The sequence below is a fragment of the Galleria mellonella genome, unplaced genomic scaffold (genome assembly GCF_026898425.1).
Source record: "Galleria mellonella isolate WM207_F2 unplaced genomic scaffold, CSIRO_AGI_GalMel_v1 utg300, whole genome shotgun sequence".
In the NCBI taxonomy this organism is placed as follows: domain Eukaryota; kingdom Metazoa; phylum Arthropoda; class Insecta; order Lepidoptera; family Pyralidae; genus Galleria; species Galleria mellonella.
Genome location: NW_026442068.1, coordinates 2,563,594 through 2,585,507, shown reverse-complemented (window position 1 = coordinate 2,585,507; position 21,914 = coordinate 2,563,594). Strand labels below are relative to the sequence as shown.

Here is a 21,914-nt window from a genome sequence, read left to right as displayed (position 1 = left end):
GTTCTTTAACCAGTGCGTGTTGCCAATGATGACTAATGGAACCGAAACATGGTCCTACACGAGGCACCAGAGGGAGACTTTGTACAAAAGTCGATTGCTTGGGAACCTCTGTCCCATTCGTGTTTCTACCGTGAAGTAGTTGTGTTTGCATGGCTGTGTTTCGGTTTGAATGGCAATGCATGGGGAGTATCATGGGCGTAACAGTATACTCTGTTATGTCCGTGGTACTGCTCATGTCTATAGGCGACGGTTACCACTTTCCATCAGGTGGGCCGTCAGCTTGTTTGCCATTCTAAGTTGTATAAAAAAAAACAGTATTTAAGGCATCCCGTCCTCGCTATTGGATACGGGTGATGGGATACCTATAATAGTGGTGTCTTAATTAGAAATTTAAGTCATTATTAAAAAATCGCCCCCACCTCACATTGGAATGAACACAAACGATAGCAAAAAGAATATCATTATAGGTTCTTTTGGAAGCTGCATAAAAATGATCAAATATAGGACTGGTCCTAGGCATAGGAGCAAGGTTTTTCAATAAAAAAAAGGAATAACTAAAATCAGTTTAGAATTCGCATTCGCTCGATATAACAATCGATAAATGCCTCTGAATACCACACAAGATATTACAGTTATGAGCATATTTAATTTTAATATTTTATTTATTTATTACAGAGTTATACCGATGAAGGGCACGGTTTAATCGGAGTACGGCCACATTTGTATCACGCATTCGAGAGGTTCCTGCGTGAAAATTTGTTGTAATATATTGTATTTTTAAGGATGGGTAATATTTATCAATATCTATATATTGCGGTTACAATATTGATACATATATTGACCCAATAACCGATATTTTAGATATCGGTTATGTAATAATATCGAAAAAAAGAACCCGCTCGTAATGAATATAGGTTCTTGATTGGTATGACCGGTATCGTAATGGGTGGTCATCAAAGTCCAGAAGATCAATATATAGATATCAGATATTACCCATCTCTATGTATTATAGATAAATTATTTATTGACCGACAATTTGAAAAAAAATTGCCCACGTTTCATTAGAAAATTGAGTATTAAAATGTTTTAAAATTTATATTGGAATGTTCCTAAAATAATTCACGTGACAATGAACATTGATATAAAAAAAAAAAAAAACTAAGATGTAGTCACTGTAGACTATCTTATCTTATATTCGCATATTGGGTCAGCTAAGCTATTGCACGTCGACCCATCGGGATCTTTTGTGTTTCCCCCTGCCTTATACCATCATTTCATAGATCCTTTGTGTTACCTAAACGATATCCTGCGGTTTAAGATATCTGTAGTCCCCTGGCTTTGGATAAGCCGTTCTCAGTAGCCTCATGCGCATGCTCGCTAACGAATCACAGTTGCACATCAAGTGTTCCATGGATTCCGATTTCTCCCCGGATGGGTCTGTCCGAAGATAGACCCATCTTGTGTAGTATATGCCTTATTGGCATATGACCAGTTAAGGCACCCATAATGAGTCTTGCCTGTTGTCTGCCACCGCTGTAGATGAGTTTATCCCATCCTTCAACATTGTCATTTAAGAACTTTTTAGAATGTTTAAGACCATGCAAATTCCTCCATTCTTTTTGCTGTTTTTTCCTCAAGGGCAAAGTTAATAACACTTGATGCAAGTGCAACAAATGGTTCGGGACCTATCATTTTTGATTCTGATTACTTTCTCGCCACTGTAGACTAAAAGCGTCAGTGAAAATTAATGCAATCGAATAAATAATGCACTTATTTGTAATCAGTTAGTTTCGTTTAATTGAGTAATAATAAAATTTGTCAACAATTGACTACCTTTGTAACGCAGTAGTGAGCACATTACTTTTAGTAAAAGAGGTCCCGGGTTCAATTTCTGGTTAGTCCAATTTAGGAAATAAACTTTTTCGAATTAGCTCGTGTCTGGGTGTTGTGGTTTGTGCTCCCAGAAGTTTTTTGCTTGGTTTCTTATAAGAGACACTATCCTAGCTATTTTAACTCTTGATGGTTTGATTATGTAGTACTTACGTATTATACGTCTGACCAGAATCGTAAACTTCTATACGAGATTAATTTTTTTTTTTATATCAATGTTTACGAAATTTCATTTGACTCGTGACAAGTCATCTTTTTATATCATTAAATAAATCATATTCCTCAGGCGCTTTAAAAACTACAGAAATATTGTTTTTTTTTCTTCAATATTTGTATTGAAAACTAATTTCTTAATCAAATATCGGTAGTATTTTTTACGTATCAGATATCAAAGTTTTATTTTTCAAGTACTTACTAGGGGAGGTGATTCAAATTAATTCTTTTAAAAAGATGTACCGAAGCTTATAATACATTCTACATCTACTTAGATGAGCAAGAATAAAGATGCCAGTTAGATTTTTTGCTCAATTGTTATTATTATTTTTAGACTATGCATAATAATAAACGGACTGGGTAGAACTGACACTCATATGTTTTCCTCTAAAGAACCCTTTTCCCCTATCATCATCATATCGGCCCTTAATCGTCCACTGCTTAACATAAGCCTCCCCCTTGGGATGTTTTGTCAGTAGTTGCCACACTTGGCAGGCAGATTGGCAATCGCGGTCAGGCTTTAGAGATGTTTTAAGAGAGACGCTGTTGCCCATCCCTCGCTTTTCCTTAGTCATTTTTTATGACACTTATGGGAAAGGAAGGGGTGGTCTATTTTATGCTGGAACCACACAGCCACACTATTACTCGATTTAAAACATATTTTATAATATGACGTGACTGAGAGTGAACGACCCAAATTCTCGCTTTGATATCTTTTGTTTGCTAGCCCTGACTTAATAGGACACGAATTGGACGCGAATCGTCAGCGCGCCAACGTAGTTATTAATATTGAATTCACGCTAGTGTCAGTTCTACCTGGACATTTATTCGTATGTCGTTTGAGTACCTATGTAAATAAAACATTTTTGTATTGAATATATCAAATAATAGTATTATTTATATAGTATAATAGTATTCAAAGTGTTTCAAGGCTTCACGTTACCTGTTTAATGCAATAAATAGTTATTAAATTCAAATTAATTATACAGGGTGTAATGGAAAACAGTTTTTAAAATTCCGCAGTTTAAACCTAGCACAATAGAAACTAAAATAATATATTTACAGTACAGCGCAAAAAACATGTCAGAAAACTGTCAGTCAACTGTTGATTGACATATATTTTTTTTTTAAACAAAATGCACCTATTATTTTTACAATTCATAATTGTAATATTTCTGTGTATCTAATCATGCACACACAGATGAATCGTAAGTACAGCCAGTGACGGAGTTAGCTGTTTTTAGCGTAGTGTTTCTTGTAGTCTGTCTATATATGTGTTATTTATGTGTAAGTATTATAGTATATTTACAAAAATATATGTATGTACGTGTATCAGTCGTTCTCTAGTCTGAAACTAGATGCTGTTTATTATTTAAAATATATATAATATAATACTGTACTAGTATTATTTATAATAGAGATATAGGCGTACCTATTTGGAAATCTAAATAATTTTCTCCAAGGGACATGGGCCGAAATAATTTCAATCATATTATGAAAGCAATTTTTGAACCTTTTACAGTAAATTGATCACGTGATCGCGCATCTTATATTATTGTCGCCGTTTACTTCTTAAATTTTCATGTTTGGGAAAGATGTATACAGTAACAATTTAGTATTTATTTTTCTTTTACATTCCGTTACACCCTGTATATGTAAGAATAGTGTAAATAGTATAAATTCATTTTTAAGAATAATTATTCATTTTGACGTAATAGAGTATTTTATGACAATTTTTACCAAGTGTTGCCAAATCTAATCTAAATCAGTATAACAGGGTTGCGAATTTTAATTCTTATGTTATTATGTATTACCGAAATATACTTAGGTATTATGCAATTTACAATTTGTTTCTATGTAAATATTTTATGTACTCAAAGTACAAAGTCCTAATAAATGTGTTTTCTATATTTTTTGTTTTATTTACTGCAAGACAAACTTACAGCTTCTTATAGGTATTTTTAATGCGATAGAAATGAGGCTATAAAGCTTTTCTCTGTGAATAATGATAAGCACGAGACAAGTTACGAATCTACTTTCATATATATAAATTTATAACTTATTACTACTATGACACCCTCTGTCTAACACGTAAAGCGCTTGACATGAAAATAAATATAAACGAAATCACGGACACATCTAGTATTAACTTTCTCAGAGATCACAGTCTGTGATAAATGACAAAAATAAATTTTACATTTCGACATGTAAAACTGATCAATTTCACAAACCCATGTATAGGTTTAAAAGGCGTATTCTAGATCTTTCTTGAGATTATATCAAAATTAAATTAAAAATAATAAGAAAATTCAGAAGTTGTTCTTCGATAATACATAGAAAGCGGTGTTTCATTTATTAATCATAATATTTTAAATGCGCACTTAACATTGTTCTTTCATTTGGGATCGATTTTCAAACATGGTTTTAAATAAATGCTACCACTTGATATAATCACTCACTACTTCCTATGCCACTGCGTTAGGTTGACTGGAAGAAATCTCTTTTAGAGATAAGTTCGCCTTTGCTAATATTGTTATTAACTTATTGTTGTTTCTGTATGTTTTAGTGCAATAAAGAATATATAATAATAATTTCAGACTCTTTACATATCTACTCGCATATATTTTTCTAAGTCAAAAGATGGCCATAAATTCACAAGTATCTATAATTCTAGACATACGTATATAAGATATGGTTTTCCTTTTCCTGTCGTGCAACAAGGAAGCAATACAATTTGCATAAAATTCCTATTCGGTAGGTTCCATGTGCAACAGAATAGAAACGGAGATAAGTCGGCTCATATGCATATGAGACGTCTGTATTTATGGCTTTTACGTACCGGAGTGTTTGGAATACGTATCTATGTAACCACGTGTAGCACTCTGAACTATATTTCTTGATATGATCATTTACCGGCATTTCCATTATCTATCTTGCAATATATTAATGTCGAATTGTAATTGCTACTATTATGTCTATTTTGATAGTGTTATATGGACTAGTAGATTATTATTTGACTCATAGACTTAGCATAACGTATTATATACTTTATAATCAAAGGATTGACTCTTAAATATAACCTCTATTGAAGAGTCAACAATTTGTAGATAAATATGTTGTTGTAAGAATAAGGATTTATTTTTATGACGCTAAATAACGAAACTCTATTGAATGAAAAATCTCGTGTATTATATATCGTATAGTACAAGACTTTGGGGGGAAAAGGGATTGTTAGTAATGGAGATTAAGAATCCCATTGCTAGCAATATATCCAACCAGGTCGACCTCCTCGCGGTTCCCCCTGGAAACTATCATGGTTAATTCCTGATGAATTCATCATGATGGGCTAACTGGCCTGTTTTCAACCTCATTGATCACCCTTCACTGGTGCCCCGCCAGCGTATCCCATTAGCACAGGCGGGGTTACCACTCCGTTTTCATCCAATAAAAAAAAAGTACAAGACTTTGGTTGATTTACCTTATTATCCATATATATGTAAATATATCACAATATATACTTTGAATAGTGAAATAATATGCTTATATTTAGGAGAAAATCGATAGAAGCAATTTATATTGAGCTATGTTTTTTTTCATAAAGGACAAATGAGTATACAACTCACTTGATCGTAAGTGATTACTGCCGGCTATAGGCACTCGCAACATCAGAGAAATTGTAGATGTATTACCGATCTTTTATGAAAATATATGCTTTTTTCTTAAAATTTTCAACGTAGTATCTGTTCGGAAATACTGCTGCTGGGGTTTGGTTCCAATATTTGGATTTGTGTGAAAGAAAATGTTTATAGAAACGCATGGTGGAAGACCACCGCTCATCCAGAAGATCGGGATGAAATTGAAGTTTGTTGCAGGTTGGACGGTGTTGCTATAAATAAATAAATAATTATTATTATTATGTACTCTGGTATTTAACGTTAAAATTCTTAGCTCTAACACATGGTCTCCTAAACACAGACAGTCAAAGCTACTAGTCAACATTGCTTGAGATTTACGGAATGTCGCATAAGTATGTTCAAAGGATTAACATAACGCTGCTACGAAGTAATGCAGTCACTATTCGAGGAATTATTATATAACTGATTAATAAAATAAATAGAACTTATTTAAAAAAAATATTTAAAATTGAATTGAATTGAAAATCAATAACAAAAGCAATTTGGTTCTTAAATCAAACATTAACGAAGCCTGACTACTGCTGCTAACTTGACTGACAAGCGTGATCTTATGGGGGAGGCTATGTTTAGCAACAGTTAGTTAACGGCTGATATAAAAAAATTGTTCGTAGATTTTTATATTTATAAATTACCATTATTAACTTATGCAGATATATATAATCAGTTTGGTATAATATAAAAAATATGTTAAACTAGCTGTATCCTGCGGCTTCGCCTATGATCGTATTGATTATTCTATAACCTTTTTTATTAAATGAGCTATCAAATGCAAAAAAAATATTAATTCAACTGGTAGTCTAGAAATAAAGGCATTTAAACAAACAAATAAACAAACAATCTCTTTCGTTTTATTATATTAATATAAATATATAAATAAATAAATAGTATCCTAATGTAAGTAACATTAGGATTTTATTTTCTATAAGAGCATTTCTGGGTCCAATTGGGCGAGACGTTAAACCAGTAAGTAGTAAAGATTGACGCTTCTAATTACGGCCAATTTACAGAGGAACCCTTGCTATCTAGCCTCGTAATTTACGAAACGAATGCGGAAAATTGGAGGTTCAAATTTAGGTTAATTTGAATATCAAACAGTAATTACTGTTTAAATTGATAAATGACTTCTTTTATTTATATACTCTGTTTAGAAACAAACATAACAACGTGTAATAGTATACATATATGGTAGTTACATGTATTTTTGTTACTGTATGTGTATATTTTTAAAATGATATTATAATTATGAAAGATTTGATAATGGAAATATGTAATGGAAAAAAATAAAAAAAAATATTATTTCCTTTATATAAAGCTATGTTTTCAGCGAATAACATATTATTATATTATTATATCAGAGTTAACTGCTGAAAATAGGTATAAAAATCACAAAACTCCCCATAAGGGAAGTTTTGCCAGTAGTTGCCACGTTTGGCAGGCGGCTGCCCATCGCATTTCCTTAATCGCCTCTTACGACACCCATGGGAAAGAAAGAGGTAGCCCATTCTATGCTAGGACTACACGGTACAATAGGAGTAATATAGGCTCTATTTTAGTTTCTGACGTCGCGTCTTGAACACCTATATATAAGTCATTTTTTATATATAATACAATATCGCCTCTCTGGCACTATGTACGAGTATCATGTATCTATTTGAGTTCGTACAAAACCAAAAGGCTTATATCTCTCCCCACCAAAGGACCTTTAATACAATAAAGATATTATTATGGTATATTAACTCTGTTTTAGACTTTAATTTGTTCTACTGTAAATTGACTCTGCACACAAATTAATCATAATAATTTACTGGATTAACTCATAAGATCATTTCAGACGATCGAAATTCTGACAAAGCCGCAGGACAAAGATATTTTTTTATAATTTGACATATGGTAATCCACACACTAATACATAATTATTAAATAAATTCATTGGCTATGAATTGTAATAGAAAATTAGCATAATAACACCAATTCAATTGTACTTAAATATGACAATTTTTTTTTTAATTATCACACATACAGATCTTCAAAGTGACTGTTTAAATCATAAAAGTCTATGAATCTTATTATTTATAACACAGGGAGCAAATAAGTACGAGGTAAGTATCTACCATATCTATCGCCACCTATGAGCATCCGTAACACCAACTTAAATACGACAATTTTTTTTAAACAATTATCACACATACAGATAATCAAAGTAACTATTTTAGACGCTAAGCTCTGTTTTATTTATAAATCTAACTAGTCTAGTACGAATATCCGATGTTAGTCTGCGCAATTTCTACACAATATCCGATGTTTGCTTGAATAGTAGGTAATCGAGTTTATAGTAAATATCCTGTAGGAAGTTTAACGATCGCTTGAGAGCATCCATCTATCTATTAAGATATGGAAATACTTTTATACCATACCAGCACTTAAATATTCACTGTTGAGCATAAGCCTCTCAATTGGGGGTTTTGCCAATAGTTGCCACGGTTGGCAAGTGGATTAACAACTGCAGTTAGGATTTAGTGGTGTCTGATGTTTTAAGAGGTATGCTGCATCCCATCTCTCAATTATTACGTTCTCTTAGTCGCCTCTTACGACACGCATGGGAAAAGAAAGGGTGGTCCATTCTATGTTAGAACCACATGACCAATTATAGATTTGATTGATTGTTGGAATCCAGAGTTATCTAAAAATTTTCCATGGTTCTAGTTAAACCTTAAGTTATTTATTGAATTAATTTACTGAAACTATTATTGTTTTCTATCTTAAAAAAAATCCAAAGTTTTTGAGAGTTTACAAAGATTATTAGTGTTTACTGGAGATTTATCCCGCGTGACCGGAATTGATTGACCGGCCTAATAATAATCTATGTCTTCTCTCCCTTTATTCAAAATAAAACCTACTACAAATCAAATTTAACTATTACAGTATTTTATCACTTACTTTCAAATTGGAAATTTAGCTCAAAAAAGGAGACAAAAAAGTTCAATAGCTAAAATAGGGGCATTTGACGTTTTTTTTTAATAAGAGCGTGTGTGCATAGCAAAATTACAAGGCGATCGTTTAATTTGTTAGAGTATTAAGAGGTAAGAAACGAACATGCAAATCATTCCATTTTTCCATTTATAATGTTAACAAGGTTTATGCAATTCACAAACAAATATTTCGTATTATTAGATGTACAGATTGTTTTGATGTATTGTAATTTTTTCCTCTTTGCTAATGGATTTTGTTGGCTGATCTGTCATTACACAATATATTACATAATACAGAAGCATTGTTATCTTCTTTTTTCACCTCAGTTAATACTACACAATGAAAGTAATAGTATAAATACCGTCAGCCCTTTGACGTTATAAAGGGAAACTCTGTAATCCATTAAGGTCTCCAGTGTCATGGTAAACAAACTGGACGAGTGGCTAACGAGCCGAGGCGACATTGTTGTCCGTACAACTATTAAATTTGTGTTGTTTTGTGTAAAGTTTAATCCAACCGGGGGTACTTCTATTGGCATATTCCTCCACCTACATTTTATAAGATCAGATTTAAATTTAGAACAGATGGAATTGAAAGTACCAAATGTGCTAACGATTGTTTTTGATTCTTTGACTTATAACCACATTTCAATACAGTTCTTAATAAAAGTTTTCTCTATTCAAATTAGAAAAATTGCAATAATTAAAATTAATACAATTATGTATTCATTCATATACTCTATATATTACTTTCTTATAATAATTATTTTTATCTAGATTGTTAGAATAAAATCGAATTCAGCACATTTATCTCGTTAAAACGTGACTACGGCAGACTGGCGGCGACATATCTTGACATTGATAAATTGGGTGGCAGGTGTCTTCTTGACCCTTTCTTTCGCCAAACATGATTAGTAGCGCCAACGTAGCCGCGTTGCCGCATTTTTTGCTTTTCCCTTGTAAATCCGGGATTGTTTGCTCTGACAATGCAGATTGAATGTTTTTCCAGTGAATTTGTGGGATGGAACTTTAGCCATTTGTAAGAAATTCAATAAGGAGCATTTAGAACCGCACATTGTCCCCTGGGAATTCATTTCCGGGATATCTTATGGAAGTCCCGTCTACGTGGAATTTCAGAAATTCCCAAACTCTCTTCACAATATGTCCGATGGAAAATGATGATAAGGTTGACGAATAATCTATTCTTCTAGAGTGAAGAGATTGTTAGTAATGGGGACTACGCTATTGATATACACTGTCAGGGTATTAGTGAGTGATGATAAGTGAGGATGAAAAGACAGGCCAGTTAGCCCATCGTGATGAATTCAATGACAAATTAGTTACGGGAGTTTTCAGGGGGAACCATAGGGAAGTCGACTTAAAGAGTATATTGATATCAATGGGTACTAACCTCCTCAATACTATCAATCCCTTCCCCTAATCTACCCTATTAAGCCAATCTCCCTGCGGTCTCCCCTGGAAATCATCGTACTGAATTCCAGGTGTATTCATCACGATGGGTGAACTGATCTGCCTTATCATTCTCACCTATCATTCCTCACTGGTGCACTGCCGGTGTATCGTTAGCGTGGGCGGGGTTACCATTCCATTGTCATGCATTAAAAAAAAACTTATTTCCCATTGTTTTAAATAGATTAAAATTACTTGTACGTATACCAAATTACCCATGCGTAACGCGTTTTTGCCTTTTGCAAAAAAACCTGACACTAATAAGATTTTCAAAGAGTACTCTATGCAATACTTTACCCTTTTTATTGAATTTAAATGGAAAAGAAGCTGACAGCTCACCTAATGGAAAGTGTTAACTGTAGTCTATAGAGAAGAGCTGTATGCTGTATGTACCTCTATATAAAAACGCTATATAGCATTAAATTAGCTTTTTGTACCAAAAATTTTTTTGAACTGTTGACAATAAAGAATAAATAAATAAACAATAGCCGTGTAGGTACATACCTATATAAAGAATAAATAAATAAATAGCAGCCGAGTAGGCATAGAATAGGCCACCTGTTCCTTTCCTGTAAGTGTCCTAAGAAGTAACTAAAGAAGCTCTGGCGGAGAGATGGGCAGCATTACCAAAGGCCTAACTGCGGTTGCCAACCCATCTGCCAAGCGGCTAACAAGACTGGCAAAACCCTCTTTATGGGGGAGGTTATGTTTAGCAGTGGACAGCTAATGGGTGATATAATAAATAAATAAGAGCAGGACTATGGCCATCACAGAATATACCGCGACACTTATGGTTTATATTTTTGAAGACTAAGGTGTTATATTTTCGTAAACTGTAATGATATAACGGTAAACGCTATATCTTCCTATATAAAAAAGGAGCTATAGTTTTATCCTTGATCCTACTATAAATCGAAACTATAAATATAATTCTGCGGTCCGGAACACAAGTTTTCTTGTCACATGCTTGTATAGTCTTCAATTGAATGTATCAGTTTATGCTGTAAAAAAGATGAATTGTAAAGACGTGACTGTACAACACTGAAATTTTTATTCTAACAAAATATTGTATAAAAGAACTTGTTTTGTTTTTGTTATTGGAAAAGTTTTCTCTAAGAAGTGTGTAAATGTACCTAACGCGCGTCTGGATTAACAATAATATATACTTTAGAACAGAAAAAAAAAACTTTTTTCTATTCAGTGAGTTTGCATATGAAAATATTACGTATTTTTTATTAAAAACCTAGAACAGCATAAAGGTTTTCTCTGTTCAAACGCGTTAAATAATGATCGTTACATTTTTGACCTTTTGGCGTTTGAACTCAAAGGTCAACTACAGAGTAAGCTTCTGTTTTTGTATTGTACCTAAATGTATTTTTATCAAATGAACACTGAACTTATTTCACTTACGCTTATTGCGAACGTTGCTCTCAGTTAAATACGATATTACTTATGTAGGACTTAAATATTTATTGTTCTTGAAGTTCTTACATAAAAGTAAATTGTATTAAGCAAACATTTGTAATAATATAAACATTTAAAGCAAACACATCTACGGGTGAATGTAACTTTGTATTTATTAGTTCTATAGTCGATGAACTCTTAATATAATTAGATAATCATAAATATGTAATTACCATCATCAATCCATGACTATATATCAATTATACGAACAGCAGCATGAATATTACTTAATCTACTGTAACTTATAGGCTAAAAGTTATCTTATTTTAGGTATTCTACTAGAAAATAGGTATTAATAGTAACTAGTATTTATTAGTAGAAAAAGCCTAATATTATAATATAAAACGATTATATACGTAATATCATAATTATTATCTTTAATCCTGTCTCATCATTTAGGGTTGGCACAACATGTTTTTTTATCACTTCTGTTTATAAAATATAGGTATTTTCTCCTTTTATCAATACACAATTATTTCTACTATACTTATGTTCTCTAAGGTTTTTTTTGAAGAATTTGTGAACTTTGTTAAATCGATTTGTTTGTACGTTTGTAACAGCTTCTTAAATTTAATGTCTGATAATGTACCCCATAATCAGAGAAAGTAACGAATGTTTGTAAAAAATATTGAAAGCACAAACATTTTTAGTATTTCCTCAGCGATTAATCATGTCAGTTGCAAAATAAATTGTTCATATTTGAAATAGATATCGCATAGAATATATAATAATATAAAAATAATAATAATACAGGCGAATAATATCTCTTTCTTATTGAAGTACTTAAATAGAATGCGTTAACTGATGTTACCTTTTTTCAATATTTTTACATGTCAATTTCCTTACAATTCACGGCTTATCCTGATTTGTATATGTCTATTTTTTTTTTGCATGTTCTAGAGGAAATTGGGAAGTCTAATCCGCAAAATAGAAATTGTGACAAAATATTTTATATTAACCGATTTTAAAGAAGATTCTTTTATATTTTTGTTGATGTTACGCAGCAATATCGTTTTGGTTTAATTAACTGTTTTGTACATTTTATAATTTATGTTTTTTAACTAAAGTGGATTTATTTATGGTTCTGAAGCAGACGAAGCGTGAAATATTTATTATACGTATATCTAATACATATGAAGATTATTTTTATTTATCACTCGATAAATAAAATAACTTATTACAGTTACTTATTTCAATTTCAATAGAGCGAGCTCTATAAATACAGCAGTACTGAAAACATTATAACAGAACAAATATAACCAAATTGTGAAAAATCAAGCTGTCAAAAGAGAAACAAACGAATGAAAAGGATTTAGTCCTTAATCTCAGGAATGTACTCAACAGCGTCACATGTCGTTCAAGAGCGTCTGATGTAACGAAGTTAAATCCTACATACTCTTATAAACCTACATAAGGTTAAATATGTCCTAGAATTGACACGACGCCGACATAAGTTGCGATTATCTGGATCTGTCTGCCACCTGACGCCTGGCACTTAATAATATTATTAAACGTGAAGCTGAATGACAGCTTTTGATCTTTTTTATATTGACTTAATAAAGCCGACGACGTTATAGACATAAATCGGGCATTACATTGCGTTCTGTAGTGTCCATTATTTATGTTTATGAAGCTTATTAAACTATATTAATAAAGTTTTTATAATATAGTTTTAATGTAAAAAAAAGTATGTCGGAAGTTAGTTTGTTGGTCAGGTTGAGTATCACGTTCACCACAATGGTATTTTTGTTAATGGATGATAATGAAATGGTTATCTCGCCTGCTTCAACGATAAACACTAGTGGGGTAGCAGTGAAGAGTGATAGGTGAAAATGAGAAGGCAGGTCAGTTATCGTGTGAATTAACTTGAAACTGGGCATGATAATTTCCAGTGGGGACCGCGAGGTAGTCGACCTAACAGGGTAAACTGCTAGTAATGGAACTACTAATTCCCATTACTAACAATCTTTTCTCCCCCTCCACAATGGTAATAGTCCACAAATGCTTATGATTTCTCAGTCAGGGATTGCAATTGTAAGTATTTTAAGTTCAGTAGTATAGTTTACCATTAAGCTATGATCATACAATATATACATATATATACTACGATCACAATTATATATTTTACGAGATAGTCAAACATATTTGTTGAATGTTCTTGTTGTCGTTGTAGTGAACGTGACATTTAATATGGCCACATTTTAATGTCGAGCGATGCCATATAGTATTATATTATCTGTGGCGATGCTAAGTACTTTTGTTTGTTTGTTATTTTTTTATGAACAGTTCTTTATGATTTAAATCTTTGTTTAAGTTTCATATAATAAAAAGTATATTTCTGTTGAAGACTTCGCAGCTCATAAAAATATTGTTACTTAACAAAGGTTGTAATAAAAAACTGTTATTAGGTAATAAAAGTAAAATTTTTGTACTGATATTTGTTTGATTTGTCTACCCACATTTTCATCTTAATAGTAAACAAAATTTTATTATTATTTTTTATCTTCTTGCTAAATATAGGAATCTCGGTGTCACAGACCTTGCTCGGGTATACATGTTACATTATTAGACGCGGGTATAGGAAGGTTAAGACTGTTCATAACTTAAGCTTAATGAAATACCTATAGCAACATCGCAATTATCTGTCAATTTTTAAAAGTAATTGTAGATTTCTCAATATTTCAGATTGATTATTTAAAAAATGCTCTACCTACAAACTGAAATGTTAATCATGCATTAATATACTTATTAAGCGGTCATTAAAAATTTGGGTTTTGATAGCAAAAAAAAACTATTTGAAAACTTTCAAAGCAAAATATGAAGTTGGTGCAAAGTTTTTAATAGTATATTTTGATGTAATTTAATCTATGTTTAACATTTTAGGTCATAGACTGAGTATTTTTTTTTTTTAAATTAAAAATTCTTCAATTATTTTTGAAAATTAGCAGATATATGCGACGTTGCCGTATTACGTTATAAACTCTCTTCAAACAAAGGACGAACTCATCGATATTAATCATTTATAGTTTATATATGTTATAAAGAGCTCTAACAAAATCAAAAATTAATAATTTTGAAATGTCACGTCTTTCTCAACTGGACGTAAAGAGAGACGAAATAAAAACTCGATCACCAGCAGCAATATATTATCATTATAACAGCGATAGTATGCTTGTATGTTCACTATGTACAAGAAGCTTTATTAAACAGATTGGCTATGTAAGCCATATCTGAGTACACCAACGCCAACAACAAGGCCGCTATACAGACAATTAATAGCGGAGTCAAAGCGGTCGTTATGACCGAAAACGGTCAGGACTTATCAGTAAGCTATTATAGGTGAAGAATATAAGTTTCCATTATGACGGACGTCAGTTTCAGTTGTTTAAAATAATTACTTAGGCATTTCACTATTGCTCAGTCACGTAGCTTTGTAACTCACAAAAGGCCGGTCTTAGAATACCGTTTTAGGTTTCCACATCACGTCCCTTCAATTACGTAAACACGGCTAATTTCTTTACTTTATTCTAGGCTTCATCCTTGTAAGAATCACAATGTCCTAATCTAATAAGCCTAATTAATATTTACTTTATAAATATTTTTATAACGGTTTAAAAACGAAGGAGGCTATCAATTTTATTATATACTTTTATATTATTATTTAAGTTACAATATTTGCGCCCTTTTTTAAAAAGAACTTTTTAATTAAAAATGATCAGAACTCATTTTTTGTACCAGTCGTTCAAGTCCACTGCTGAACATAGCCTTTCAAATAAAGGGGATTTTGGCATTAATTGCCATACTTAGCAGGCGGGTTGACAACCACAGGCTAACTTTCGGTGATGTTTTAAAACGGACGCTGCTGCCCATTCCTCTACAATAAGCTCCCTTAGTCGATTCTTACGATATCTACGGAAAAAGAAGGGGTGGCCTACTCTATGCTGGCTTACATGAAATTACATGGCGACTCATTTCATTAACTCATTTTAATAAATAATTTTGCTTATTTTTTTAAGATTGGCATAATTTTTGTTAGAAACAAATAGTAAATTAAAATTCATTATCCTTTTAACATATTAAACATCTAGAATTAGTGTCTTCAAAAAGTGATTTCATAAATAAGTAATATGACTAGCGATGCTTGTTATAACAAATAACTTATTTTGTATGTTATTAGTTTACAAGTAACAATATTGAATTACAGAAAAAATAAACTATCTCGGCCAGTCTTTATGTCGTTTCAGTATTTATTTGGATTAAGTGCTCGACAATATGTCTACATATAACTTACAGGACATTTAAGTTACTTTCTTATCTATAAGAAATATATTATATTACCTAAATATTATTTGTTTCTTGTCTTCTTTTATGAAAACGAAATATAAATATTTCGTTACCTTTACTGAAATTATATTTTCTATTAAAATTTATCAAGTTTATGCTCATTTATTAATCTTAAATTATATTTTTATTTTAAAATACAATATAATTTGACACAAATAAAATAGATTAAATGATTTATTATATAACATTAAATACAAGACACTGGTAATAAGTGAAACCTCCGTGACCGAGAATAACAGGAAAAAAAGCTGAAATTTAACTTAATTATGCTGCCGTTACCCGGTTGCGTAGAGAGATCCATCTGTCTTCATTGGCGAAAAAACTCTCCTGCGAAGAAAGACTGACAGCCTTAATTAGACATAATGAATGAAACATTTCTACATCGTTGGTTAGAAAAAGTAAACCTGGCCTACCGTAGATAAAGAATGCCTGTACAATTCTTAATCTATGTGGCTTGCACTTAGTCGACGTCAGAGTTACGTAGAAACTTCTATTGTAACTTAAATATATGTGGTTATACCATTTATAAAGAGACAGAATTTAATAAATAAGAGCCAAGTAAAAATAATGTTTTTAAATCTAAATTGAAATTGTAATATAAGAAAAATTTAAAACCGTGCTTAACGAAAACTAAGGAATAAAAGAAAAACTCAAAAATTAGTTAAATAGATATCTGAATTCAAACAAACAAACAGACACCCAAACATGCTACCGGTTCTTCAAAACCATGCTCACATTCTCCACTTATACCTCCACTACTTCCTCAATTTTCAGAAAATCTTTTAAAAAACAATAATCTTATTAAAAAAACCATATATACAATGTAACATTATTTATAACAAGCGACAATCTAATGGGAATTAAGAGTAATATAGTAGTTAATAAGACAATAAGCAACAACTATGTTTCTTGCCTGTCCTTCTCAGCAGAATTTTTATTTTCATTACTTATCTACCTTAAAAATTTTTTTGAAGAATGAAGCCTAATAAAAGCGTCTACGGATGACATGATTTAGCGCAGTCAGTCATGCAAATCTGTCAGGATGATATTGTGCTTTTTTAATCGATTTCAAACAGAAGGAAGTTCCTAATTCCGATATATTTTTTTCAATCGACATTTTTATATTTATTACATCAGTTTTAAACCGATACGTAAAATCTTTTTTTTAAGATATACTTAAAGATTAGACCAATAGAAATTTTATCAGAATCGGTTTAGTAGTTTAGTTTTTAAAACAAATTAATTAGTTGCTTGCCACAACTGAATACAGGGTTTTTAGAGCACAATCTTAATTGTTTCTTTACACAAACGCTGACTTCATTTTTATCAAAATATGAGTGATATCAATTTTATATTTCTCAAAATATAAAAAAAAAACTGACTTCAACATTATATAGTATACCTAGAAACAACACCGGAATACACATTCGCTTTAAAAAAAAACATCAAAATTATTACAAAACTATTCTTATCTTTGAGTAAAAATATCATACCTAATTAAGAAACAATATAAATAAATGTATTTTAATATTAATAAATATATTTAAAATAATTCATATGCATATAATAAACTATAGACTACATCACACAGACAAATTATCTATAGTTGACTGAGAATTTAATTTGATTGGATTGCACTTTGGCTGAGCTCCAATTTGTTAAGTTCTCCAATTAGATAATTGATGTTGGTATTCTATCTATACTAGCGACCCTCGGTTTCACTTGATGGCATTATTGAATTTTTCTGAGGTGATAGAGAGCCGACGACGACTAAACAGCTTAGAGAAATAATAACGAATGGGAAAGAAAGTTCTTCGATAGTAGGTATAGGATAACATTGTAATAAAATGTGTTCTATAGGTACAACGCAGTTGATATAGAATGGCTTCTATCGTAAAAATATTAGCTGTCACCTGTGGCTTCGCTAAATCCAGGCATTTAGAAATCAATCCTTAGGAAATTCATAAAGTGTCTCTAGTGATGTACAATTCCGTGGCCACCTCGAAGATAAGGTGGAGCTGGCATCCAAAAAACTCGGTATGCTCAACAGAGCGAAGCATTACTTCATGCCGGATCAGCGATTAATGTTCTACAAATCGCAAATTCGGCCCCATATGGAGTATTGCTGTTACTTATGGGCGGGAGCACCTAGATACCAGCTTGAACCCTTTGACTCAGTGCAACGACGTACTATGAGAATTGTCGATGATCCCAGGCTCACAAGCGGTATCGAACCTTTGAGTCTTAGGAGAGATTTTGCCTCACTCTGCGTGTTCTACCGCCTATACAATAGATTGTGCTCAGAGGAATTGTTCATTTGTTCAATATGATGCTCACAGCCACTTTCTACCATCGTACGGCTCGCCATCGACAGGGAGTTTATCCTCATGTCCTACAGCCTCAATGGTCGCGTACTGCGCGGTTTCAGAGATGTTTCCTTCCACAAACACTCAGGTTGTGGAATGAGCTCCCTGCCGAGGTTTTCCCCCAGAGACTACAGCATGGGGTTCTTCAAAGGGGAGGTAACGAGGTTTCTTCAGGGTCGGCTTGTTTGCTATCTTAGTGGTATAAAAAAATTAAAAAATAATCATACTTATTTTATGTAAATATAAATATCTATTATTATTTACCTGGTTACAAAAAACTCATGAATATGTTTGGTAATCTAATAAAAACGTAGTAAAAATTTCTCTTAATAATAACATTAAAATTTTTATTTAAATAGATATTATTATTTTTTTATATCAGATATTAAGTGTCCACTGCTGCATATCCTCCCATAGGGCTTCCCCGTAAGGGAGTTTTTGTCAGTATTTGTCACGTTTGGCAGGCGGGTTGACAACCGTAATTAGGCGTTTGGTGATGTTTTAAAAGGACGCCATTATCTTAGTCGCTTTTTATGACACTCACGAAAAAGACAGAAGTGGCCCATTCTATGCCAAAACCACACGACATGTAAATAGGTATAATTACTACTAAACGTTTGACTGTAATATGAAACGTACAAATATTAGTCTTATTATATTTCTTGCAATACTTGTAACCGCGCAAAAAGTTTTATGAAAGGTCAAGTAGATTTTATATAAGTTCATGTTTGATCCAAACTTTCGTAAATTACACAGAACGAAAAAGGTTTTCCGGAAGAAAATTTACTTTAACCGTAAAAACTTAGTTCGCTAGGTGAAATATTTTTTTTCTACTGTGTGGTTTGAATTACAAAATGTAAAAAATGTTTTTATTTTTGGGTCTAATTGCTTTTATTTTAATTTTAATTGGTGGACTTAAAAGTAGTGATCAATAATCTATTTTTGGGCCTAATATATTTTATTTTATTTTAAATGGTAGACTCTTAAAAGTAGTAAACAAATATTACTGCTTTTACTGGTCTTCCATAACTTTACATTTTTAAACAGATAACAAATCTTCAACTTAGACTTCAAATAAGCACAAAATTAACCGAACTTATCTTTTATGTAATAAAAATAATCATAATCGTATTATTAATCGTACGATTAATCTCAATGCAATAAATATGCAATAATTCATTAATAATTCAATTAAAAGACCTGAACCAGATTGTTAGTAAGTCAACACAATTACAAGAATAAGAACAAAATTTATAGTGCTACTAGAAAATGCTCGGAATATCTTGTATACAATGTAATCGAACAAATTCGTATCTCGGAGACTTAATGCAATAGATAATTAAGTAGCAATATATCACATTTATATAATATTGTAAATATTTTAATTCTGTAAAATGAGGTTTGTGTAGAAACACAACATTGATAATTATATGTAGGTAAGTAGATAGGTATTATATATATTGTATAATGTGTTCAAAATGAAATTTATTTTGTATATAACTTGTTTAAGAATAAATAATTAATTAATAAGTAAAATTATTACGCTAACACAAATATTCTTTTTATTTCATTGCACGTAGTATATAAAATGATACAAATTTCTTAGAACCAGTATGGTCCTTCGAGCCGGATACATAAATCATTCGAAATAACTTCTGACTTCAAAGAATAAGGTTGATATATCTGTAAGTGACTGAACTTACTTAAAGTACTTAAATATTATTGTTATTCAGAAATAATGAAAGTAAATTGTGTATTTCAACACTGTGTGCATAGATACAAGAAGAAAGACTCGTAAGCATAAAAAGCTCACATATCACAATTTATTCATCTATTTGGTGTCAGTCGAGCAAGATATAAGCAGATTCTAGGTTAGTGATGTCAGTTCAGACATAATAACATTTACAATTCAGATGTTGGTCCGTCGGCCCGTCATTTTATTAGAAATTCTGAGAAATAAAGTTAAGTGGGAAACTGAATAATTTTTATTTTTTCTTCTTTGTGATTTCTTAAAATGAGATAATTTTACTATTAAGTATGGATTTTATTTATTACATCATTTAGTATATTATATTATACTATTCTATGAATTGTGTCGACAAACTGTCTATTGCCTATTTAAGTAACAATCAAGTATAACGGTAACTCTTAAAATCCTTACTAATGTTATGAATATTAAAGTGAGTTTGTTTGTTACCTCCTTTAATAGCTTAACGAATCACTATTAAATTTTACAAATTGTAAAAAATCTTAATTACTTTTAAATTATTTAACATTGTGGTAAAACATTTATGTGTTCTGTAATTGTGTTAAGAATATATTTTTTTAGTTATTTTCTGATGCTTTAATTAATGTATGTTTTTTATAAAATTTCTATACTCTCTTTATAGGTTTTATTGTCAGTACGCTTGTAATGTATTTTTTTTATAAATTAAATGAAACTTTCATTTTTTTATAATAACTATAATGCAATAATTTTTATCACAATATCCAATATTTACCACCAAATTTCTTACAAAATATATAAACGATTTCGAATCAGTGGCACGAAATGTTGCATTCAACAGCTTATTCTACGAGTTATTTTATTAGTGTTTTGCTCAATAAACTCATGAATGTTACGTCCACTTTATGCTGGCAGTTATCCAATGAGTAGGTAGATAAATAATCTAATAAATATATCTAACGGATACAATATCAAAGAACCAAAAGTATAAACTACCACGACAGACAAAACTTACTTTGAGATACAGTATCTTCTCGTTAAATTCACTAAAACTTTGTACACCAAATTACAAATTTACGATATACGTGGATTTTGGAAATAAGAAAATCTACGAAAGAGATCATTTCTAAATTAAATCAAGATAATACATACATCAGCAGGTCTTTTCTTGAATGTAATAACAATATCAGTCCAATTTATTGCTAATGACAATTTTGTACTGCACTCGTGAATCAACAATTAAATATTACGTTAGAATTGAGATCGGTTTGCAACAGTTTGCATCAGCAAGTTACACAAATATACATCTATTAGAATTATATAGAACTGTTATGTTTCTTGTACTGCATTTTGTATATACGAAATGTCTCAATTCCAATATCAATCTATTGAAATTTAATTTAAGAGTCACCTTGCAGGTTTTAAGTTAGACAATCAGGAACTAAACTGTGAAACTAAACATCATATGGTTATAGTCATTTAATGTATATAGATAAAATAATATCTTTAAACACAACAAAATACTAAAGTATAAAAATACCTAACCAAGGATTTATAGATGACTAAATAATACTGGTCCCAAGTGAACAATTTTTCGAACACCCACATGTTACAATAATACGAGTATCTCGAGCAAACTTCGTAAGGAAACTCATACCATAAAAAAACCCTACGTAGCGCGATGTAAATGGCCGCGTAAATGATTCCAAAATGTTAGGCTGAGCTCTTATCATTAGTGGTTAGTCGTGTGTAGGATGAATGCTAGCATTATGTCAAA

General features: G+C 31.3%; 1 protein-coding gene across 3 annotated transcripts in view; it reads left to right on the top strand.

Moving 5' to 3' along the window:
• LOC116413135 (venom dipeptidyl peptidase 4) overlaps positions 1–4,013 on the top strand; it is a 55,697-nt gene extending 51,684 nt beyond the window's left edge. For all 3 annotated transcript variants that reach the window (XM_052895594.1, XM_052895595.1, XM_052895593.1), the window contains one exon: positions 676–4,013. In XM_052895594.1, the coding sequence (XP_052751554.1) occupies positions 676–765 (90 nt within the window). In that variant the 3' untranslated portion in view covers positions 766–4,013. The remainder of the gene's footprint in view (positions 1–675) is intronic.
• The last annotated feature ends 17,901 nt before the right edge of the window (positions 4,014–21,914 follow it).